At 40.6% G+C, this 27,015-nt stretch overlaps 1 protein-coding gene across 1 annotated transcript in view; it reads right to left on the bottom strand.

The window, feature by feature from the left end:
• CHD7 (chromodomain helicase DNA binding protein 7) overlaps nt 1–24,773 on the bottom strand; it is a 66,623-nt gene extending 41,850 nt beyond the window's left edge. Inside the window, exons 1-2 of the mRNA XM_075213563.1 lie at nt 24,350–24,773; nt 4,187–6,000 (exon numbers count right to left, since the gene is read on the bottom strand). Of these exons, the coding sequence (XP_075069664.1) occupies nt 4,187–5,830 (1,644 nt within the window). The 5' untranslated portion in view covers nt 5,831–6,000; nt 24,350–24,773. The remainder of the gene's footprint in view (nt 1–4,186; nt 6,001–24,349) is intronic.
• Nucleotides 24,774–27,015: the final 2,242 nt, after the last annotated feature.

The raw sequence follows: 27,015 nt of genomic DNA, 5'->3' as shown, positions 1-27,015 counted from the left end.
AACAGGCACGTGTCATACAACACACGTGGGACTGGCAACAATCGTACACACGCAAGTCCGTAGAGCTGGTGGGTGCAGTTGCATACATGTGAAACAAACGCATCTCTGTTGTGCGTTCTATTAACGGACAGGAACTGCAGAACAAAAGGCTCTGGCTGGGTGTACAATGGTACAACCAGTGTAACTGATCAGAAATCCCTTTTTGCAAACATACCCCAGCAGACTTTATTTTACATAAAGTGTATAACACCCAGGCCCGGCGCTCCCATTAGGCAAGGTTAGGCACGTGCCTAGGGCGCCGGGCTCTGGAGGGCGCCACAGTATTCTAAAATACTTTAAAACTGTGCGGCGACCGCTGACCATACCTGTCACGGCCGCCGCACAGCATTCAGATGGACGGGGAGGGGGAGAGGCTATTTTGTCACCACCGCCGCCTCTCTGCTCCGTCTCCTCCCCTCCACTTACTAGTGTCAGTGAGTGGAGGGGAGGAGACGGAGCAGAGAGGCGGCGGTGGTGAGACAAGGTAAGGAGAGGAGGGAGGAGGGAGGCGATTTTTGCAGGGGGGGGGGGGGGGGGCGCCGCTTTTTTAAAAATGCCTAGGGCGCCGTGGACCCTAGCACCGGCCCTGATAACACCATTATTACTGGTGGTTCAAATAGGTGATAGCACCGATAATTGGGGTTATTTACTAACAAAGTCCAGCACAATGGTGAAGTAACTGCCAGCCACCAATTAAACGTTTGCTTTCATTTACTAACTTGCACATGGTCAATCAAACCTGAATGCCTATTGGCTGCTATGGGTTATTACACAATTGTACTGTGCTAGTGAATAACCCCGACTATGGAGACCCTCAGCAGTAACAGGTATAAGGAGCACACAAAATATAAGGCGTGTCACCTAAAGACACACTGTGCCTCACTGATCTCACTATGTAACTTACCAGGCACTCATGAATATTTAGTCAGCCAACATAATGATCCCTCTCCCGTGGGCAGGTGACCATCAGACAAATGGCCTAAGCTAAAAAGTTTACCACCTCAAATCCAGTGGGTTAGAGTGAGGCTGTCATTTATTTATTGAATGAGGCTCCGTTACACTGACATTTTACTGCAGGAATAATGGTGATCAAGTGCTAGACATAAAACAGATGTCAGAGCGTCTGTTTAAAAGATATAAAAAGAAAGAATAGCCCCCTCTTTCCTCTTAGAAGTCTGGGCAAGTCTCCCAGCTCCGCTCTCCGAGCCCCACCTCTTTGTAATAGAAGGGAAGCAGGAAAAAAAATAGTTCCTACAACATCACAGAAACACCTTGTGTGTCTGCAGCCACCTGAAGCAATCCCCCCACCACCTACCTCCAAGCAACGGGATATAAAGTGTATTTTTATTTACTCTCCATTAGCTCTATCCAACACATTATTGGAAACGCTGTGGTTTAAAACTTACGCACAAGGAGAAAAACAAGTTTTAGTACTATGTAGTAATTTGTGAAGGAATTTATTCCATCTCCTCAAGAGTTAGTGGATAAAAGTAGGCCCACGCTGTTTTTATTCACTACAGTTATCGTAGTCTTCACATAGGACTAAGAAAGTGTTTTAAAGGAAAAGGGGGTCAATGTAACACGGATACAAACACCTTATCTAACCGTGAAATAAAGTTTGAAAAATCTACATTTATAAATGTATTTTTATTTATTTTTTTAAGAAAATAACCGCACAGAAGTTTGACTTCTTAAGTTTTCATCCAGTCACAAAAATGTCTGGAATTTCCTGGGGCCTTATCCCCTGATAACTCGAAGGGAAGTTTGTCTAAACATGAAGTGGACAATGGGCTGAGAGACAGAAAGTGTGTGTTATTTACCAACAAATCGCAAGGACCCCATGTCAGACATAAGCTACCTGGTAATTGGTTACTATACATTTTCACTGTGGTGGGAATCATTCTGGACATACAATCTACCAAAAACTACAGTGCCCAATAACAAACCAAACCATTTCAAATTGCATGATCAAAGCATGATGGTCTATCTGGTCACAAGCCAGTGGGGCGCAGCTGAAGCATGTTAGCACTATCAGAAGAGATCCCGCTCACTCAGGATATTTAAAGAGAGGCGTGAGAAGCAAAAGGAGTGTATTGAGGGGCACTTCTGCTTCTCTCACATCCCTTTGGATATATTTAGGTGTGGGGGGGACCCTCTCAGGCAGCAATAACAAATATTTTATATTTCCTGAGTAGCTAGAAATCACAGTTACATTTAGGGATGTATAATGATTTCTTTACCTAGTGCGGTTTTCCTATCTTTTTGCCTACACTCAGGATATTTATAAAAAAAAAATATATATATATTTTTAACAAAACCTACAGGGGAGAAAAAAAATGCAAATACATAAATATCCTGCACATATAGTATTAAATTGTTGCAACTAATCTTAAACAATTGCTATTTTATCCTTGACCGACCTGCATGTTTTAAATGATGTCTCAAGTGTGTGTATACATTTACACACACACATACATACACACACACACCCACATACACCATACTTGCAAACTTATGGCAAGTATGATCCGAGAGCCTGCCAGGGAAGGTGGGTGTGCAGGGCCCGGGGCTCCGAAAATTGCGTCATTTTGGACCCAATTCTGCCCACTTCACTAGGAAGTGGGCAGATCCGGGAGATTGCCACACTCTCCCGGGAGTCCGTGAGACTCCCGCGAAATGCGGGAGTCTCCCGGACATTCCAGGAGAGTTGGCAAGTATGATATACACACACACAAAGTTATAGAGGTTGTTTTTACATGGAAAGACACGGTTTTAATATGCACTACAAGCCACATGGCCAACTTAATCTCTACCCTGCTGCACTCTCCAGGCAATTCTCTGAAACAAATTTATGTTGTTTTTTCCTCCACTTTTTGTTTATCTACAAGTATATACTATATTTAATCAAGTAGGCAACTTTTCCATTGGTGCCATATAAATCCCCATATATTTCCATTGGTGTGAACAAAATAAGTCCGTCCAATGTTCTATTGCAATCACATGCACATAGGCACACGTCAGATTGGAATTAGGCACCATAACGTTTAATGGTAAAGTAGAGGGTGGGGGGGAAAGGCCAAAGTTTTGATGAAAAAGAAAACAAATCATGACTTCTCAACAGATGTTCGGAACTGTAATAGGAGATAATTCCATGTGTCATAACAAGAATTGTAATGAAGGATCCCTTCCCTCTCCCTTTTCTCCATTGCAGAGATCAAGCTGCCTCTCTGTAACTACCAACGCCTTGCTGGACACCATCCGGTCAGTAGACTTGGAAGTCCTGCGATAAACAGCTATTCTCACCTCACAATATCAAACCTAGTTAGCTCTAACTTTGCAAAGGAGGGAAGGCGGTAGGTGGATCTGCAATAAATGAGGATACAAGAATGTGATCTCAAAATACTTTTATGAAAGGAAATATCCCCCCCCCCCACCTTTCATTTGTAACTCAACAGAACTTCAAAACACACACTGTGCAAGCAATTTATTCTATGATTTTGTTATTTTTTTTTATTATTAAATGTATCTTCCAATGAATGTCAATAGTGTTGTACTGAAAGGGGAAATATTAACCAAGCATTACATGGAGAAATATGAACCAGATTAACATCAGACAGAAATCTGTATGTGATGCTTCAGTTGTAGATTAATGCCAATGATGACTCCCACTAGTGAGCATTCACTGATATATAACTAGACACGGGGGCAAGTGTTAGGTTTCACTTTTAGATTTAAAAAAATAATTTGACAGGAAGAGTCAGATTAACTGTCAAACACATGCTTAATGCATATTGTAACAAGAAAGGGTGTATGGTCCCAATTTAATTAAATGAGCTACAATTTTGGCAAGTTGCTGTGCATCAGAAAGTTATTAAATAAAAACTGCAGCTGTTTCATAACCAAAACAATACTGATACAACTTCCTGTTGTTGCATACTGCTCTGTTTACACTTAAAAATCAGAGTAATGTGCACAAAGCAGGAAGTTCACAAGCTCCTTTTTGTGTGAAAGCCACATATACATAACATACACAGACAAAAGTACACATACACAAATATATATTATATATACACACACACATATACACACACACACACACATATACATACACAAAATACAGAATACCATTAGCACAGGCGCCACATACCTGATGGATAGGCACTTTCTGGGGGGTACTCTGAGGTGACTGGTGAAGAGAAGTCCATGGTTGGTGATGAGAATGTGACGGCGGTGAAGTCTGATGGTGCATAGCTGGATGAGGCTGACAATTTGCCATTTGCTGCTGAAAAGATTGATGACTGGGGTGCTGTTGGCCAGACATCATCCGTTCTTGTATTGCCTGTGGATCTGCATGGCTAACTCCAGGACAGCCATTTGGTCTCATATGCCCACCCATCTCCCTTGGTGTGGAGGACATACCTATAAAGGCCTGGCCCTGTGGTATGTTTCTGGGACCCATGTTCCTTTGTCCCATACCCATGCCGCCAGGGGGCTGGTGAGTTGGTGGATGGGGCATATTTGGGTAACTTCCAACATCCAATGGTATCCCCGCACTGCCAGGCCTAACTTGTGGGGGAGGGGTGACTGCTGGATTGCTCATTGCTTTCAAGGGCGACATGGGAGGTGGAGAAGCATAGGTTCCCTGAGGCTGTGAAGGATGCATAGTTTGTGTGTTCATTTGGTTAAGTGAGCCGCTAGGATGAATGGGTTGCTGGTGCATCAGTCCTTGACTGCTATTTGACGAAAACCCCACAGCATTTGGGTATCTAGGTACAGACGGAGTCATTGGAGTGTTGTTTGTAAGGCCTAAATTCTGATTCATCCCTGTATTATTAACTAATCCCTGATTAAGGTTACTATAAGGATAACGGGAATACTGCCCTGAGTTGTTTAACGTAGGTGAAGGTACAGTCTGGTTTCTAGAATTAAAATTAAGGGACTGTGGCCTAACTGCACCCTGCTGGGGAGGATTAGGAGAAAATCTAGGACTGTGAGCAACAGATTCTCCATGGAGAGCAGAGGGGGGATGATGATGAAATTGCTGGACCGAATGACGCAGTGAAGGCCCCATGTTGGGATTCTGTTGGGTTACGTGAGACATGTGACCAGGTCCTGCACCTCCAAGGAAGGGATTTCCTTGGTTAAGACCATCTTGTCCTTGTGAAAATTGGTTCACCCTTTGTGACTGTAGTGGACCATGTTGCTGCATTGCGAAATCTCCCCGAACCATGTAATTACCCATCTGCTGAACATGTTGAGGGTGAGATGGACCTTGAGGTCCGGAAGGTGTTGATGGTTGCTGCTGTGACTGTGGCTGCTGGTAAGGTGGTCTTATCTGATCAGGCACCTGCACTGCCCTAGGTGCCCACATTGAACCACTTTCTACAAACGGCGGCCCGTGCCTGTCATTCTGCATACCAGTATACACTCCCATTTGTCCACCACCATGGGGGACCTGAGGAACAGGTGCGTTATGATATTGTGAATGTGGAGAGGCAATACCATTCCCAGGAGTGTTAGTCATCATTCTATTAGGCTGGTCCATCATATGCATTTTCTGTGGCTCATATTGGTTATAGTGATCAAAGTGGGTAAGCTTTGCTTGGTTTTGACTGCTTGGGTTATGGTGGAGTGGAGACTGCAAAGAACCAAAGCCCTGATCCATTGGCATCTGCTGCGCCATGGAATTTACAGAGTTTTCTGTAAACCCACATTCACCAAGGCCTTCCAATCCCTCACTAAACATATTGCCATCTTCCCCAAACAAGCTCAGCATGCCAGGATCCGCCATCTTGCTTCTGCACACTGCTCCTTGGAGCCACGAGCGAGAGATTGTGCTTCACCTCACAACCAAGGTGTATGTCCTCCGAGCGGTTAATCCTTAGCTAATCTTTTTCTTGTCATTCCATATTGTCTTAATTCTTTCGGACCGTGCAGTGTCAGGCGGGCTGGTAACGGTTCCTAGGGAAGATATAAAAGAAAATGTTTAAAATTTATACCATCACTGGGTACCAATAAAAACTTGAATAAAAATATTGCTTAAAGGGAGACTGAAATTAAAAACTGTAGGCTTAAAACTTAAGACACTGATTTCATACAGCATTCATTTAATGGGTGGTACAGAACAAAAGAACACAAAATGCAGCAGTAGCATCAGCTGCCACAGCAGGCAGACAGATGTATGGATATAGCCAAGCATCCCATCTGCTAAACTAAAGCCCTGAAAATGCTCTAGTAACCAACAGCGTGTCCTTAACCTTATTCCCCCGAGGAGTGTAATCAGATGAGCAAGCAGCAGCATCAAGGGCTGTGATAAGCTAAAGTTAGCAAAATCCGCTAGTCCATTTAACAAACACCAGAAGGTAGAAAGTGACCCTTTAAAAGCAGCTAAAATATATTTCAAACAAGATATGCGGCTCTCTCCTCCCCCTATCCTGTGCCTTATACAGAAGACATCTTGTCCAGCATCTTCTAGAAACGACGTGGTATGTGTGGATTGCTGTAACAGCAACCACAAATCCACGGTTTCTAGCACCTCTACTCAAGGTCAAATTACCTGAATGATTGAATTCATACTGTGGTTACACCGATGTGATCCTACAAGATGGAATTAGGGGCTGGTTTATTAGGCGACCAAGGGAGGCAGCGCTGTAAAACATATCTGACAACGAAGATACACTGTATACACATTTTGAGTGCAAATTTGTGGGAACAGTTCTTAACACTTTGTAGTTAAATGGGAAAACATTATTATTTTTTTATTGTATGGTGGATTCTCAGCTGTGCAGACAGGATGTCAGGAAGTTCCCACACCAGGTTCACTGCATTGCTTAATGTGCCATAGACACAAACTGTTATGACAGCATCTGCTTTAGACTACACCGAACCCAATGCGGACTATACTCTCTAAACATTTAACTCTCGCAGCTTGCCACGGGATCGCCAAGTGCACATTTTAACTCTTCTGTTGCTGTGGAAGTTTTAACACGTTGCAAATATTTGCTGCAGGCCATGAAAAGTTTCTGAATTCCCTGCCAGTGTGGAGAAGATAGCATTATGGAAACTGTAGTGCCGTCTGGAAGGGCACCCATTTCTGCTGTCAGGTATCCAAATTCCCAAGACGGCAAACAACTAAATGAATGTAGTGTTGCTGTGCAGAGCTATCAAATGTGTTAAGATATACGAGGTGAATGATTAATTCAGCTACCAATGTGAACAAAAAAGTGTATTGAAGAATCCCAGCCATGCCTGGAATTTGTCACTATGATTCTAACACATAATCTTATTTTTGTTTCCAAGCAGTAATGGTCGTGGGCTGGTGCTTCTGCGGTACGCAATAGGAACAAGTAGCTGGATTCATAACTCCTCTAAAACTTTCCCCAGGATCAGGCTACTTCACAGATGACTACATGAGCGTTATGGGTCGATTAACCCCTTCACTGCCCATATTACCCTCAAAAGAAAAACTTGACAGTGCAATAGGATAGAAAAAAAAAAACCTGGGTCCCTTTTATTGGGCTTCATATTTTTATATAGACAACAAAAAAACCTGTGCAGCAGGTCACACAAATCTTTCATCAGATAAGAGGAGAAAATAAAAACATAACACTACTTCAAACCAAAAATATCACTGGAAAAACAGACTTTGCAAAAAATAGACATGTATGGTACAAAAGGAAATCTATATCACCCTATTAAACAATAGAAACTAAGCCAACAACATCTTTGATTTCCACAATGCAGGTTGGATACAACATCAAGGAGTGTGCATCTCCCAAACTATGCTTGAACAACTCCTCCCAGCATGCCTATCCAACGCCCCGAATAATTGTAGATGCCAGTCATTCTGTTTTTAACAGATAATAGCGGAATAGTGAAAGTCTCTGGATCCATTGTCTTTTCTGCATTTTGACAACCACTAAAGAATATGTTGGTGCTTTAAATACTTTATCTTAAACATATAAAAACCTCTAGAGCATAAGCGGGTCATAAAAAGGTCACTAAAGTGGACCCATCTATGGATATATTTTTTTCTTGAATGATACGGTTTATCTCCGGTTAACTTCAATCGTTATGCACAATAAAAATGTATCTTGACCTTTATTTCTCAGACTGGAAAATCTGGTCATCAGTTAACCACATTGGTGCGAGTCATCTTACAACCAGCTTGCAGAAAACCCTCAGTGGTTCAAGTGGCACTAAGGGTTGCAGTGGGGAGGGGGCTTAAGGATGACTAACAGGAGCTATGTGTAGTTATAATGGATAAGAGTGGCTTCATAAATGGTGACAGAGCAGCATAACAAAACAAAAAGTATAACTTAGTGAACACGAAGTACTCTTCATATAGCGCCAACATATCCTGCTGTGCTGTACTTTTAAGCTACAGTTGTCCAATACTATGGAAAGGGTCCTAATATTATAATATCAATGGGCCAGATTACATTAAAATAACGACTGCGTAAAAGTTTCTCAGAGAACCTGGTGCTACTGTCTAAACTCTTGTGAAAAGATGCTTTAACTTCATATGTCCAGGGCCTAACAGATGCAAACTGAAAACTTGTTTCACCCTTTTAAAAGATTCCACCTTGAAAACAACAAAACAAAAATAATATATATTAAAAAACGCCATACTAATGTCCTTGCTGATCCTTGGGCTCATTGGAAACTACTGATGTGCATGCTCAGTTTATCTGTGTCAGCATAGAACGGATCCCTGCTCGCCAGATTATGATGAGAGGAGGAGAGGGAAGAAAGGCGGTCATAATACTGCTATTACCCGTCAAGTGATCTCTAGGCAATTATATTTGCTTACAAAGCTGGCACCGGAAGATTCAAAAAGGTTGGAGTTCAATATAGACGGACAAGTATTGGGTGGGATGGGGTGACAACAAAAATAAATAAAAATACATATATTTATGTTTTGTTTCTCTACTTTACAACAAATGTCACACATTAACTATAGTAAAGCAGGTTATATAATTCTGAAGATTAAAAAAAATAAAAATAAAAGGTTAAGCAACAGAAAACATCTATATAGCCTGCCCGTCCTCCTGAGAACGTGCAGCTAACCCTTCCCCCCTTCTCCACACCTCTAAAGATCTTTTCTTCGGCCTGAGCTGCAGCTGAAAATAATTTATCTCCTCTCTGTGGCATATGTGATGGGGGATACAGAACCATCATGAATAAACTGCAACACAAAGACTGGCTGAGTGTCACAGGATACAAAGGGGCAAAGGTCACCTCCGTGAGCCAGAGGGTATTACACTCATTCAACTTTTTCCCCCCTACACAAACACACAATTATAGAAAAAGTATTTTGTTTTTTACTGAACCGCACAATCAAGCATAGAAAAACGTGACCATCGAATAAACCATTTCATCACAGTTGGCGCTCAGATTTCAGCTTTAAATATGTAGCCAAAAAAAGAAAAAAAATTCAAGACACAAAGATAAATAGTTTTCAAACTACAGTTTTAAGAGCCTTTTTATAAAAAAATAAATAAAATAAAAAAGTGCTGCAGCAATTGCTTACTCAGCTCTTTATTTAATAGACATGTGAGGGAGGGAGGATTAGAGCATGCAAAATGGCATTAAATATAGCCACAAAACATATTACAGAACCAAGTGAAAATACAGTTTTGATATACGCCATGTGCAATTTGCACCTAAAAAGCATGCTCTAACCGCAGTAGGATTATAGTTGATACACAATAGAATGTTTGGACCTAAACACTTACATATAAGGGCAGTAAAAAAAAAAAAAAAAAAGTACTAAAAAAAAAAAAAAAAAAGGACCAAATTAAAAATTTGTACCAGACATTACAATTCAAACTTTCAATTAGTACTACACCAGGACACTAATTCATCATCTACATGTGCTCGATAATAGGAGGGGGGATTGTACCTGGTCTATAGTAATATGCCTAGCAAAATTAGCCACCAACAGGCACACCTATCAAAGTTGTTGCACAGGAAAAAAAAAAGTGCTGTATCCAATAGCAACCATATGTTTGCTTTAATTTCACATTCAACTTAGAATCTGAAGTTATATATAGCACCTTCTATGTTCCAAGTTTTCAGAAGTGTACTTGAAAATTTTACATCTGGCTATGGGGGACTCAAATGGAATTTTATCTCACAATGCAAAAATAATAAAAGTAAATATTAAACATACTGAAAGGCCTCAGTCGCTGAGTTGCTCTGGCTGCTCATACACCAAACACAAAACTACCAAGCAGTTCAAGAATGAGTAGGTATTGGAGTCCTAACTTTAGGCATGTGTCTGGGTAAAACTTGAGCACATGTGGTCTGTATAAAGATTGAGACAATGTTTGGTGTGGAAGTCCATAACACACTGAACGGGCCTGTTCATGTTACAGTTTTAATTAGCACAATACAAAAGTGTATACAGCTATTAAACACTTTAATACAATTCTTAAATACATTTCTGCTAAAAGGGTATAATAACCTATAAATGTAAAGCCGGTATGATCATGTAAAACTGCAGGGCTTGACCAAGTCCAGTCACCAGAGCAACCAGAAAGTTGTCTCTGCGGAACGGTCTACAGCGGAAGCCCAGTCGTCCCCGTTCCCCCTATATCCGCATTGTACTGGCCGCAGGCTTCGCATGCCCAGGCCTCTCAGTGGGATTCACTCACTGATTCGCTGCCAAACCGTCACTTACATAATGTTCTGCGGAGCTTTTGGCTCTCATGAGAGAAACATAATCAAAGTTTCATCTTGTGAGATCAAGCTTAGCACTGCACCAGGCTAGAGCTAGTCTGTTCTGTTTACAAAATGGCCCTCCTCGCTGCTGCCTGGGAGCCACCTCGCAGGCTGCACTGGTGGGTCCCCTTTCGCTTAGACATTGCAGACTCCCAGAACTTCACACATTTGTGCAAGAGTTAGAAGATACATTTTACTAACTTGTAATAGCCCCAAGGACTGCTCTGTGCAGCTGTTTTTGTTTTCTGGGGCTCAATGATTCGTGCCTGTGATGCAAAGGGGGTGGTGAAATTGGAAAGACCAATCAGGGTACACAATCAGGAGATTCTGGTTTCTAATTAGTTGTCCTGCTCATGTCCCCAAATGATGGATGAAATACATAATCTGGCTCTGTATTACATAACTGGTGTTCACCCCAGAAATTTTTGCCATCCAGGTGGCATTAAGAAGCAGCCGGGTGGGATCAGCTGTAATACTTTGCAATATTAATGAAAAATGTTGGAGGTTATTGCCCCACACCTACCAGAACTAGTCAGACTGGGGGTCAGTGGTCTAACACACACTGCTGGCTGTAGAGCTCACATAGTGCCTGTTATAATAGGAGAAACAATGGTTTATTCTATTATAATGGGACTATTGGGTCCAAGAGCCAGCTGGCAAGTAAAACCAGCTGTGTGGAGCACCCGGGAAAAAGGTGCTGGGGGGAACACTGTATAACCGAAGAAGCCCTGGGAAAAACAGCTGCATGGAACAACCCTGCAGCTCCTGCCAGAGGAAGTTAGTAAAATGTATATACTAAGTCAGTGTTGGCTAACCTGTGACACTCCAGGTGCTGTGAAACTACAAGTCCCAGCATACCCTTCCAGCAATAAGCTGCTATATATTGGCAAAGCATGCTGGGACTTGTAGTTTCACAACACCTGAAGTGTCACAGGTTAGCCAACACTGTACTAGGTGGCAGCACAGATTAAAAGTACATCTAATAACACACAATGGAGGCAGACATTTTGTGGGCTGAACCATTATGCACGAGAATGCAGCTTATGAATTCACCGCTGTCTCAGTGACTGTTACATAACAAACGTCATACAGATATGTTTTGCGACAGTAACTTCGGGTGCATAAATGAAATACAAGCAGCATTTGGAGGGGGAAAAGCTGCACTACAATCTATTAAAGATGCCATCTATGAGCATAACCATAGAAATAAAAAACATAGCAATACTTTATAATGTCAAAGAACCGTTGTTTTCAAGCACTTGTTTGTATGCCGGAGTACAGAAAATATAGTGCACAATGTACGATACACAGATCCCACAACAACGTTCCTGGAAGTGCTTTAAATTTCTACACCGTGTCCAGTAGCACAAGATTGAAAGACGGCTGCATTCACTTAAGAAAACTATTTTACTATTTACCACAAATCACTACCAGACAACATGATTTGCTAGGCACGAATTGGACAAAAACGTACATGTGAAAGCCAGATTTCATTGACTGCACTGTACCGTAAGTAAACAAAACTCTAAACACATTAGGGAGAAAGATTTGGCAATAAAGTGTCTGCCAGAAGAATAAATGTGACATGTATTAGTGGAAATAAACTTTGGCCTATATTTAGCAGTGCAGTAATAGCAAAATATGGAAAAATCCTACTTACGTGCTCATTTCAATAAAAACTACTGGACTACTGTACAACATACATAACAGACACTCCAGCACATAGATCATTAACAAAATACCTCATTACAAAATATCATCAGCACTCAAACTCGCCAATTAACGGAGTATAAACAAGATATTTAAAGTATCACTACATTTATTACATTTTGAGAACAGAAAAGTTTCTGAGCCTACCAGTAATAAAGATATTTGGGCTGGGGACTGCTCATCCTACAGGAAGTCTTTTGAAGTCAGACTAAGTTGATAATTGAGGGACAATAAGGATAGCATGGAGAATAAGGATAGCATGGGTAAACACATGATATATTGTTGGACATCTTGAAGGGGATCTGTTTGCAGTATTGCAAATTTTAACAAAAAAGCCTAAATTATGCCGCTCGCTCTGTCTTGTTTGCTTAAAAGTCAATCAATTGTTACAAATTTACTGTGTTTGTGATGTATAGCCAATCAGGAGTGTATGTTGTAAATGGCCTATCGCCAAGGATTGTAGCAAACTAGAACTTTGTGTTTACATATATCAGCCACAGGAACCTGCCTATTAAACCCACTGTTATGTACAGGTTGAAGTGCAATAGCCAGGTTTCTAATATACTCCCATGTTTTAAATATTACACTGGCACTGTTATTTTTCCATACATTCAAATAGTCCCAAAGGACAGGGTAGGCTTTGATGACCTACACAGACAACCTGCAATGAGGGCAGGCTCTACAGTGGGTATCTATTAACAGATTGCGTAGAGAGAAGCGTTGCAAGGTCACAGCGCAGCCTCCTCCTCCTGTGTCCCACTGCTTACTGCGTCCAGAGTTTAATGCTGCCTTAGCCGTGCTCATCACCGCGTGTCTGTGCTTGCAAAACAAAACACAAAATGATGCAGGGCAGGTCTGTGTGCAGTTCTGTGGTTCATTAAAGCCAAATAAAGCGAGTAGGAAACCAGACAGGACCTTCCTGACAGGTGGTGGCTCTGCTGGAGAGTCACAGGTTTCTGCATTAATGCATTCAAATCAGCAGTTCATGTTAGGTACCCCCCATTTACTTATAACCAACAAAGAAAATAGGTCAACAGTTGTGGACTTACAAAGTAGCAGAATTAAGAAAATGTCTACAAGATATGCCCATGGTTTGCTGGCAAATATTCACCCTTCGGACCTTATCAATATAGTGATCTGTGCTTCTGTACTCACGGCAGTTTTAGCAACTGTTGGACGAGCCATGGAGGCAGCTTATACCCAAGCAGTGTTATTTTCCGTCAAGGTGTGGAAACTTTTCACAGAGTTTCAATTATACAAAGTGTCCATTCATAAGAGTGGACCAGTGGTTAGCATTGCTGCCTCAGTGGTGGGGCCATGAATTTCACTCTGACCAGAGCCCTATCTGTATGGCGTTTGCATGTTCTCCACATGTCCATGTGGGTTTCTTTCCAAAATCCGCTTAGTGTGTGTGGTAGAGAATTTAGACTGTAAGCTCCACTGGGGCAGGTACTGATTCTATAAAGCTCTGCCTGATATGCTAATGCCAAACAAAGCTTGTACTTCAAAGAGAACTGTCACTTATTCTTTTATTATAATTAGCCTTTAGACAGCACCAACATATTACGCAGTGTTATTCAGATTATGTTTTAATCATTCACATCAGTGAATGATTGGACTGCATTACTATGAGCATTTAAAACAAAACTATGTGTACTTGAAATATACCTGTCACTTGTCCTTATTATGGTTTGAAAAGCTTCCAGTAATGCAGCCCAGAGAAGATGTATGTATCTAGCTGCCAACCAGTTCTCTTCTGTCTACAAACCATTTTCACAGGTCGTTGACACAAATATTGATATTTTTAACTCCTTAGGCAAGCTCTTTAAAAAGCAGTCATGAATTCAATCACGGTTTCCTTAACAAGGCACAACTGCCAGAGGCTTACAAAAGAATCTCTGAATGGTGCTCAGCTAATATAGTAGAATGTGGTCTGCTCTAGACACAGGATTCTAAGAAGCAAGTGTGTAACTGGCAAAGAAGTCGAACTAAAGAACACTCGTTTACATTAAGAACAGTGGGTGGAGTTTCTGATTTTCAGAACACAAATAACATTGTTTGATAAGAGCCCAACACTGAACAGAGATGTGGTCTGCCACATGAATGATCACCCACTGTCAAAATGAATATATCTATATCTTTTAGCATGGTTAAATGGCATATATAAAATAGACTGACTGTACACAGTCCTAATGTGAAATGGTAAGCAGGGTTTCGGCGTAAGACTTATAGAACAGAAATATAATAAACGCTTTCCTTATTGGTCAGAAACAGTCTATATATTCTCTGACTCCACATGGCACTAGGGAGAGCCTGGAATAAGTCCCACCATAGGCATTGTTGGAGTATCCATTGCACTTGTACCTTGGTCCCCTGGCTCAGAGTAATGCATGAAGCAAAATATGCATAAAATAGCAGACAAAAAATACTATGTTTCATTTCTCAGATGCATGCTTGACACATTAGTAAAAGGAAATAGCTTGCTGTAATCAACCATTTCTGCTAGTGTTCCATGCATTTCTATGACTAATCCCAGACACATTTGTACGTATACAAAAAAACAAGTCACCCAGAAAAATGATTACTATATTGTTTCAACGAAAACACAAACCTAAAAATATTTTATTTCCTTAATTGTGCCAGGCACAGAGAATCTCTATACCAGACAGTTTTAGGTTATTCCTCTGTAAAGGGATTTTGGGGAAGGGAAAGCAAATAATGGAACTGAGTGCACTAGATGGAACGCTGCAAATGTGGAGCTTAGAAAGCAGACTTAATAGAACCATTGTATAAAATAAGTAAAACTAGAATAGTGTTTACCACATGGACACTTGACTTCCTACTTTGACCTTTATTGATGTTATGTTGTTTCTACTAAACCCATAAATAAGACATAATTCTGTGTCTGTAAAATATATAATATTGCTTACATTTCATTTTGATGTGAGTGGTATAAAAATGGAGAATTCGAGGAGTCCAAGCAACTCACGCCTCCAATATTTCAGTGCTTGTATGAGAAATTCTGCAAAACAGCCCACAGTTGCCAAATAAGATACTTTATAGGGACAGTTAATTGCTGCATCAAAGCAAGTTCCCAATAAGACTCGATTGACCTGGAGCAAAATAGTCACCATCTGGTCACATTTACTGAAATTGATAACAACTTTTTAGACTCTTCTATACGACTACTCAAATATTAATTCTGTTTAAAAATACACATTAAGGATTGCATCCAACACGCACAAAGTGGATTTTTATTGGGCAGCTGATCAATTTTGATAAACAGGGAGATTTCCAGAGACAAATATTTAAAACCAAGGACTGCTGATGTATATTAGGGACAGTTGCAACTACACAAGCTTCAAAACCATGTACAGTCATCAGGTAGCAAAAGCATCTGCCTATTTAATGCACAAACCATCCAACAGGTGGCACACTAGTCAGATGTGGCACACACAGCTTTACAAACCACATAACATTTATTGCACAGCAATAAATTAGTGGGGTTTAATGTGCATGTGAACAAAAGTAGGAATATGGCCCACTTGGTCACATCTTGGCAACAGAACATGCAAGGACTGTAATATTTCCATAGCTTTAACACATAGTGAAGCAGCCGAGTATCATCCTTGGCTCTCAGTAGAGCAGAATAGCCGTCCTGTCTTTTCACATTACACATTTAACAGTTTGCCCGACATGGAAAAATGTAGTCATGTAACGCCTACACTGTATGAACTACAGGATTTTTGTACTATTATCATATTAAGTTGCAGAGGAGATCGGTCCTGCATGCAAATTGAAATAGACATGAAGAGCCCCATTTTCCTCAGTACCACTCACTACAAAACAAAGCTATTTAGCTCATGACTGAGATCTCGCAGGTCGCACTATAATAAAATGACCATTTTTTTTTATTTTATTTTTAATTCTGCATGACCAAGTTTCACAGGGCCAATAATGGATATATTAAATCTTGTGTTGAGGCACACAAAAATGGTGAAACACCAATAAAACAGTGGTAACCTGACTACACCTGGTCATCCGACCATATTCATATTTTCCTAAAATTGATTTTATGCCCAAACACTATTTTGCATTGGCGCTATGAAGCAATTTAATTATCTACATAGCACCAGCATATTACGCAACACGTTTAATCATTCACATCAGTCCCTGTCCCCCCCCCCCACACCCAACAAGTTAGACCTCATCAGCATGCTTTTGGACAGACCAAACACTAATCAGTCTGAGAATTCCAACTGTCCGGAACTGCAGAGAACTCTGGCAGCCTATAAGTGTCTAATATTAATAATATCGCTCTCAGAAACCAGGTCCAATTCAAACAGTTTGGTCAGGAAGAAGCCTTAACACACTGCTCAGCCCAAGGAAGAACTCCGCATACATCACTCCTGCCCGAATGCTTAAGTATTTCAGCAGCTTAGCCTTAGGACATCTGGCCAGGGGAAGTCCCCCCTGAACAGCTTGGACTTCGAAAAGATTATACTTCCGCCCCAAAATACAAGTGTTGCTCTGTCAGCACAGCCGGGAAGTTGCCAGATGGTTTGGCTCAGGGGGATCACTACCTAGCCAGGCACACACAACATGGCCACCAGCCGCTGAAGTCTGTAGGGCCATAGAGGCCTTGTCTGAGCAGGGCATGCTGGGTGAAGGTCGGCCTTCCCTTGCACTAACACCTACAGCCAAGCTATATAGACAAGACTTCAGCACAAAGTACTGGACTTTCAGGGAATGGTCATGGGGAAGCTGCCCTCCTCTTGCTAGAAATGGATAGTTCAAAGGGATGACTTAACAGACCGGAGTGAGATAGCGTTTCTGCTGTATGCAAAACCATGACCTAGAATCAGGTTCTCTGAATTATTTAGCATCGGCTTCCCAACAAACATACAATGCACTCCGAGGGAGGCAACCTGCTTTCATCTGCATCAACATTTAAGAGGTGCAAAAAGAAACCATTTTCTATCAAATGAAAAAGTGAAATATACTCAGGTCGGCTTGAAAATAATTAAGGTAGTCAGTTAATCTGTATGGCTTTTACTACAGTTGTCAATGTTTTCAACACTTGCTGCTAAGAAATTCAAAGCAACAATGCAATATAGGTTTTCATTTTCTTTGAATAGGAAGTTAACTACCTTTAAAGCATGCATCACAATGCCATTTTTCTCAGCTGTCCTACAAATAATCTTGTCAAAATCTCACTGGAGTTTGCATATAATATGGCTGCCAGTCATGCACAGGCTCACAGCATGTCATGTGAAGGCAGAGGAGGATTTTTTAGTACATAGAGCAGACAGAGCTCAGAGGGGCGTTCCATAGCCTCTCTGCTCGCTACATTAATGTGCCATGTTCCTGCCATGGTACTTCAGGACACAACGCAGAATTAGAACTCATTAGTAGCAGCCTGAAAGAACAAAGCAAGGAAAATAGTAAATACCAACATTTTCCTTATAGCCTGATTTAGGTTTAAAAGTAAATAAAACAACAACTCAATTTTTCATGGGATTTCAGCTTAAATTCAGAATACCTCGAGAGCACAATTTATTAAAGTATAGCCCTCAGTTAATAGATATCCTGCAAGTATACTATTCATATTTGTTTAACATGTTGGACGAAAAGCTACATTTAAATTCTTCAGCCTCTCAGTAGAAATAGAGGTTAAATATTTTGCAAAGAACTACAAGACTTTTTAAAAGAAAATAAACAAAAACAGTAGTTGTGGCTGCCTCTCAAGTTGTAGTGTTTTGAACACATAAGAAAGCATGTCAAAACTCAAGACTTACCACCTTTTCAAAATGATTTTGAGGCATGCAAGACAAACTCTCCAACTCTGAAGTAGATAGGTTAGAAGTTACTTCCAACCATCACCACCACCACCACAAAGCAAATGAAAGTTAATAATAATTTCCAGTTTATATTGTCCATTAGGATACAGAATATAATTCATCGGGTAAGGGCAAATTCTTATCTTGCCACCGTTACATTTATAAAGGCAAGCTCAGATCCAGAAAATAAAATTGAAAATTTGTATATATACGGACCGTGCACAACCACCTGCCCTTTAGTGAATAGTCATGCAGAAGATCTGAAATTAAAAACTCATGGGTGATTTTTTGGGTTAGATTTCAGAAACTTGCATGTAAATTTACACTTTTGAAAGTTGGTGCTATTGCTCATTGGCTTTCCCATAATAGTCACCATGGTAGGAAAAACACACACTATATATATATATATATATATATATATATATATATATATATATATTTATTTTTTTTTAAATTGTACACATACACATAATATATATATATATATATATATATATATATATATATATATATATATATATATATATATATATATATATATATATATATATATATATATATATACATACACCATTTAAATACCATGTGGCAAAGTAAGGGAGTAGTCAACACCCCAAAACACTGTAAAGACACATTTAATGGCAGCTTTGACATTGCACGGATCTATACAGTGACTTTGCAGCAGCCTTCTGAAGCCAAAACACAGTCTCAATGTTCAAACATAACACAAAAAAAAAACCTATGAAAATAAGATTGTAACAAGGAGGTTATTTCTGGAAAGAGGTAGGATGTTGGTTTATAAATAATGTGCACTGTTAGCATTTCAGATGTTAAATCTTACCTAGGAACAGCTTAAAAGAATTCCATGCTGCAGCTCTCATCTAATCAGCTTTTACATACTTATGGAGAACATCCTTAAGAGCCCTGTTGTCATATGCAGCCTACTTATTTTATAGGACATATGACATCTGTTTAACCCTACCTACAGGGGATCAAATTTGCTGTTGGAAAATTGGAATATAACTTTTTTTATATTTTTTTTCCTATGCTGTAGATCTCTCTCTTTCTTAAAAGCTGTAGACTTGAGCTTTCTAGGTGTATAAGTTGTGGGGTTATTTTGACCATACAGGAGTGCATGTAACATAACTGAATACCAACATTTGCTGTGACCAAATTAGAGTAGATACTACCCACAAAGATAACTCTGGAAAAAAGCCATGGAGTATATAGCAGAATTGGGTTTGGGTTTCTATATTGAAATATTTGGTTGGATTTGGGTTACTCTAGCCTTCTTCTTTTAGTAGTACTATAACAAAACCGTCAAAGACGACAGCTAAAACACATCTCAGGAATGCTGATCCTTTACTAAAGAAATGATACATTCCGTCTACTATATTTCCTGATAAAAGACCAAGTAGAATACACAATGGTAGCACAAAAAGCACCACAAATAGAGGCTTTCACTAGTTGGCAAGTCTTGGGTAAAGGTACTGGAAGGCACTACTCTGGACTGAATACATTGTAAAAGTGAATAGCTCAGAGCTATAATTATTAAAACGATACTTTGCAACATCTTTCAAATGGAATTGGAAAAATACGATTATATTTCTATTCCAAAGCTACAGGAAATACAGTTCTTAAATGGGTTGTTAAATATTATTTTATAGTTCTTACGAAAGGGTCTCCTATTCCTGCCTCAGCAGGTTCACAATGGTTGATGATTTCTTTGAGCTAACAAATAAATATCTATAACCAAGTATACACACTAAAATGAATAGTGAAATTTGAAGCCATTATCCAGTGAGCAATTTGTTCTAATAGCAGGTGTGACGAGTGCAGGAGGTGAAGAAACTTTACTTTGCACACTAGCTAGTTTGGACAGAACATGAAAAGGCAGAAAATCATCATCTCCCTTCTAGAGTTATTGAAACCAACAGAGCAGGTATCACACTAATGTTCCAAATAGTAAATTATACATAGTCTCCACAAGGACAACTGTCTCTACAGTTTCACCAGCACCCCACAGACAGCTCTGGTTCCAGCACTGCCTTTTCTTCAGCTTCTCTGGTTACATTTAATTGTCACAAGACAAAGAGGCTTAACCATTTGCTGCATAAAAATATATTTCATTCTGCTCCTGTGTGCAGTCTGCAGCACCTACCCTATACCTAGAGAGTACATCTAACACTAACCAGATTCCTAATTGGGGGTTTGTCCACATTCCAGTATTTGCCATGAAAGATGACCGCTTACATTTAAAAAGGCATCAATGATCAACAGATGTTGATCGGTAATTTGTCACCTCCTTCAGTATACATCTCAGTAAAAAACAAAAACAATATGAGGACCCTTTTAATGTGACATTAGTAGGGATATGTTGAAGTACTGTAAATAGTGAAAAACTTTATGTAACAAGCATATATACAATACCTACTGAACTATAAATGGCCTTGTTAACAAATATACAGACTATTTCATAATTGCTAAAATATTTCTACTTAAAATGCTTATTTAAAAGGAAGTGACATGTTACAGCAACCTCCTCTACCTGCCATACAGCAAAATAATAGACACCCATAGCAACATGTGATGTCATTGTTCCTATGACTCTGCTGGTGAGTGCAGGTATGTGATATCATGCCCTTTTGTAGCTAGCAGAAGGGGAGTGATGTCACATTACGCTCAACCAACTTTGAAGAAGTCAACATTATCCAGAGCATGGCACATCACTTTTGACCGAAAACAAATACTAACCAAGTTGCAATCAAGACCTATATGCATAATGGCAACTAAATTGTATTCTGATTCAGGATTACATTTCTACCCAAATATCTTAAACAATTTAAACGCAACAAACCAAGAAAAATACTATGCCATGAAAGTCTTACAAATATTGACACCATGCCATACCTAATAAGGTAAAGTGAAAAACCACTAATCTGTGAAACGAGTCAGATTCGTAAAGCAAGACAGACACTTCTAGAAAAACAGCATATACAACTTGTGATTAAACAGAACACTACTTGACTGCATGTGATTAAAAAATGGCAAGTGAAGACCCCCCCCTAAAAAAAAACCATATGCAGTCCAGCACCAACTTCTGCTAATTTCAGAAAAGTTAAAACAAATATAGTAACAATTTGTTGCCTCTTGCAGCCATGTTATTTATAAAGAAAAAAAAAAGAAAAAGAGAACATTTTACACAAAAATATAAATAGTAAACACTTGTTTCCACTCAAAAAGTTGCAAATGTCGTGGTAAAAAAACTACTTGTAATTCCAATTTAAAAAAAAAAATAAATAGCATTTGCAGCAATTTAGAATAAGGTACATCCTATGCACAATTACTTGTTTTGCAAAAATAAAATAGAAATGCTATCTTACTGCAAAAAAGTCCAATATAATTATTACAGCTCTTATCTACCATGCCAAAGCAAAACCTGTTACATCACATACACTGCTTCACAGAATAACTTTTAAACACATACGCCGACATTTTCAGTCAAAAATGAATACAATTTTCCCTTAACACTTAGCCCAGTAAATTTTGTAAACTTTAAAGTGTAACAAAAGTGTTAAAATCATATAAAAGTTAAGTAAATAAATGTAAATTGGTGTCAACTTAAAAAAAAAATGTGTTTTTCCATCATTACCTTTAGTTGATAATATCAATACTACATAAAGCATTGAGGGGAGATTGTTGTGCCCTTGTGGCGTTATCAGTATCAATGAATAGGTCATAGTTAAAATAAAGCTGCCATTTTAGGTTAGACTGGAGAGCTTCTGTTGTGCAACAGTCAGACAAAATACAAAGCACACTGTGCCCTGCAGACTGCATGAGGCACTGGAACTTTCCTGAAAAATAATCATTGACTTCTTATAGTAGAAAAGGAAAAGCAGTGAGCAATGGGGTTTTGGAAGAGGCATTAGTGGGATGAATTGTACTGGGATAGCAGAAATTCTCAGGGACAATGGCTTCCCTGTCATTAACATGTATGGCTGCTGAGGACTTGTAGGGGACATCTTCCTGTTTCATGTTTATGAGACTGGATTCACTAGGGAAACACATTGATAATACAGGAAGAAAAAAAACAACTTTTATTGTTAAAGGGAATATCAGCACCTGCCCCAAATCGAGATTTGTTAAAGCTCTGTCCCTAGTTTGGGAAAAATGTGAAGTTAGATCCTGGGAGGAACAGAGAGCATGGTGTGGGTCGGTGATCTCTCCCATTCAAAAGGAAACTCCTCCTCAAACTGCTACTTTGTGTCCTTTGTCTATTGTTTGTTACGTGAAAGAAAATACTTTAAACAAAAAAGCAGGCGTGAGGGCTGAGAAGTGCTCAAGTAAAATCTGTATTTAACACAGTTTTCTGAGGGATGCATCGATGTTTTTCAGTGGTTTTTGTGGTGAGTGCCTCTCCCATCCTCAGTCTTACTGCTGCCTCCTCCCTCCCTACCCAAGGGTACCCTCCTGTGAAAGGCCATCAGGAGGAGATGAATACATTGCAATGATGGCTGCTGGTAGCCTGCAGCGCCTTCTCCATGAGCCTCACCAAACATCCTCCTCTTTCCCTCCCCATCCACCCCCTGCTCCACCAGCAGGACCCAGCAATACCACACACCAGTAGAGGAATAAACAGGAGGCCATGTCTTCCATCACATCCCACCAGGACAATGACCCACACCCACCTCTTATCAGTCTCCCATTATCGCTTCATTAGAACATCCCAGATCTTCCTTTAACCATCCCAGTTGAGGAGGTGATGGGGGGCGTGAGCACAGAGAGCAGCCATCTCAAAGCAAACACAAACATGGACATCCTCTCCCGTGTGACCACCCAACCTCCAGAAATCACAGTCCACTAAAAGGTTAACATGATGGGAGTCTATCTCAGTAAGACCACCCTACAGCCCCGATCAGTGCACAGCACTCGCCCATCTCACACGGTATTTATATAAAAAGGACGATAGTTTGCCTGGGGTCAGTGCCCATGCCCACACCTCTATACATGCCCACGTCCCCTGGATTTATAGTAAAGTGCAGCTGGTCCCAGAGGGCAGCTCACAGTTCTCACTTTGATCCCAGCACTTTTTTTTTTTGGCTCTGCGGACAAGGCACCTCGTGTTCCTCAAATGTGCCCCCTCCCCCCTAAAGTGTTTCCCACTCACACGTCCCCTGGAAAAGCATCCAAAACATGTCTCCTCATCCTCCTCCGGGCACTGACCATCTAAGGATACAAAGTATCCGAGCTCCGCACAGGTCTGGTATCAGACACTGATGTGCACGTCCAGTGAGTAAGACGGGAGCTCACCTACATGAAATCACAGATGTGTGAATAATACACTCCTAACCCCACCATACCCAGCACACACACACACACTTTGCACAAGTTGATCGCCAGGCAGCACATTGACGGGTGCAGAAATAATAATAATAAAAAAAAAAGATCCGATCTGGGTCTCTGTTGCCACAAACTACAGGCAAGATGTCGCGATACGATATGACCAGTCGTGGTAAGTACAGAGGACAGTAGCTCCTCATGCGGTCAGGATCCCGCCCCCTCCCTTCGGCCACAGATCCTCCATCTATCCATCTCTTTCTCTGCCCTCCAAACAAGCTGACTCCCAGCCAGCCCTCCCTCCCCCTCTACATGATACTACGACTCGTGCTGTACAAGGGCAGCACAGAGCACACAGCACCGGGTGACTGGAGACCAGTCAGGGCACATATAATACATTACAGCCCCCTCCATCACTAGTCCGTACAGGCAGCCGGCAGAAAGTTGCTCTGCGGAGCTGGGGACAGGCAAGTTTATCTGGGATCCAGGAGGGATGACTTGGCCCTGTCCTGTGTGCTAGTTCGGAGTGTGGCATTGTGTTAGCCATGCTGTGACCTGCTCCAAAGCTCCATACTCTGGATGATTCATTAGCACGGTGTCCCCCCCTCCTCCCCTTCCCCAATCCCCCCTCCTCTCCACAACTCCACAGCCAGGGTAAGAAGTCACCAGCCCCCAAACTTCCCCAGCACCTCACTTACCCCGGCAAAGTGCAGAATCCTGTCCGGCACACACAGCCCTATTGTCTCATCAGTAGATGTGTATCTGTGGATAGGGGGCACTCTGTTATCTCTCTCTCCCCCCCTTTCCTCCTGTCCAGGCTGCGAGGGAGGAGGGGGAAGATCTCTGCCTGGAGTTTACGCTTTCCCAACCTCCACCTTTTATCTGTATTCCCTTCTCTCTCCGTCCCGAGGTCCCCGGCTCTTTCGTCTCTCTCTCTCTTCCTTCTTTTCCTTTGTGTGTTTTAATTTCGGCTCAAGTTTAATCCGAGAGTGCACGAGCGCGTCCGCACGGAGGAGGCGAACCCGCGGCTCCGCCGGACACTCACAGCTCGGGATCCACTCACTCTCCGGGCACCAGCTCCAAACCCGCGTTCACGAGTCCTCCCCGAGGACCGAGCGCGCTCCCGCGGGCCGCGAGCTCTCACACACACTCACTCACTCACACACACCAACAGTAGCCCCGCCTACCCCATGGCCCCTCCTCCCCCCTCCCTCTGCCACTCAGCCCCGTGACGTCACACGGCCACCAGGCATAATTTATGCAAGAATTCACTAGTGCTTTTCATTCAGGTCTCTCTCCCCCTTCTCTTAAAGGGACAAAAATAGATTCCTCGCAGTTTACTACTGTATGATCTGGAATGCGCAAGTTTGCATTGATAGGTTTACATTTATTTTTCTGCGTGTGTGTTTATTTACAGAAGGAGCAAAATGCAGAATGACAAGTGGTGAGAAATTGTCATTGGGAAAATATTGCTTTCAAAAATTGGAATATTTCATTCAATATAAAGGCTCCTATCCTATAAATAAGTGAGTCCCCCACTAGATTTATATTCCACACATGCAGTCAGCAGCATGAATCCAATTTTGCATATCCGATGTACGAGAAAGCAACGGTAGAATATGTTATAATTCTGTATGTTGTAGTGACCTGAGCAATCAGATATAGGAAACTGAGTAAATGTTTAATAACTATTTTAAGCAACAAGTGTCCCATAAGCTTCTAAGGAGCTACAGTTCCAATCATGAACTGTCAACTTATAGCTGAGACTTGTGGTTCCACAACAACAGGGGAGCCATTGGTTGCATACTGTTGCTTTACATCTACAAACAACCTACATGTTTATTTTTTTTTCTTTGCATTACTGCCTTAAATTAAACAATTGTTATTATAGCTAATTTATAAGATGTCAATAGGTATATGACATAATGTTACAATTATAATGCTTAAAGATGTGTTGGTGATGTAAAAAAGATCTATATTTTAACCCTATTGCAAGGAAATCAAAGATATACACTGAATGACGTTGTCTACACACTTTCAGCACTCTCCATCTGCTCCTTTCACTAAATAGAAATGACACAGTTTCCTGTTTCCCTTTAGCTTTTCTGATACGTGCAAATTAAATCATCCGGTTGATCATGGGAATAAATGGCAGGCCAAAAAGTTGCCTGGATTTCATTGAAAAATCAATTTCAGCAGGTAAACATTAATTTAGTAATAAATAATGTCACATTATGGTGTATCCTAAATAGAGTCATGGATTCCCTTAGAAGTAGTAAAATTCTATTTAGTTGTGATAAAAATGCCAGAACTATAATTTCCAAGCCAAAGAGTGACAGTGAAAATTCCAGGCATAATGTACTAATGGAGTGCAAATTTGCACCTACTCAAAGCAAATAGATTGCATAATCAGATTGCATCAATTTAGTGCAAGACAGGCAATGAACACTAACGTGTGGTTTTTATAGTTTACTGCACACTTGGACATTAGTAAATAGCATCCAGTGACTAAGAACTAAAACTAGTGCTATGTTTTTGTAAAACAACTTTAACACTGTACCCATTATGTTCTTACTAAAGGATTATGCATACAAGCAGAATATAAATGCATTAGTCCAGCAGTACATTAATGTACATGAATACAGAACTGCACTGCTTTGACCCCTGGTTAATAGAGCAATACTGGATGGAAAAAGTCCACGGTGGTATATTTACTAAACTGTGTGTTTGAAAAAGTGGAGATGTTGTCTATAGCAACCAATCAGATTCTAGCTGTCATTTTGTAGAATGTACTAAATAAATGATAGCTAGAATCTGTTTGGTTGCTACAGGCAACATCACTTTTTTAAACCCGCAGTTAAGTAAATGTACCCCCATGTCTGTCTATATACTCTGTGGGTTGCAGGACTAGCACAGTCAGCTGCTGAAGCCTTACAGCAACTTATTCAGAAATTAAATGCATATTTTGTGTTTTTATGATTTTTAATTTTCTTTCACGCATCTACACAACAGTTCAAATAAGCATAGTTGATATATGATTAGTTGGAATCAGCTTGTTGATCTTCAGAGGTCACTTCTCTTTCTCCTCCAAAGTAGGGAACTGTACTATTATATGACTGGTATAGGTCCAAGCAGCTAGTCATGGTATAAATAAATATGCAAATTAAATAAACGTTAAAGCACATGTAAGAGACAAATGAAATTTGTCTCTTACACTCTTATAACATTAGTTCTACAATCTGAGGCTTTGCTGACTGTGAGCTGCCATGATTCATACCCAATCCCCCAACCCCCCAGGGCCACATTCATTTCTACTGTTGAAACCTGTGACGGTACTGAGAAAATGAATATATCCAAACAGTCC

This window comes from Mixophyes fleayi, chromosome 5, assembly GCF_038048845.1.
Source record: "Mixophyes fleayi isolate aMixFle1 chromosome 5, aMixFle1.hap1, whole genome shotgun sequence".
NCBI lineage: Eukaryota > Metazoa > Chordata > Amphibia > Anura > Limnodynastidae > Mixophyes > Mixophyes fleayi.
Note: the sequence above shows the minus strand (reverse complement) of the source record. Positions and strands in the feature narration are given on the sequence as shown.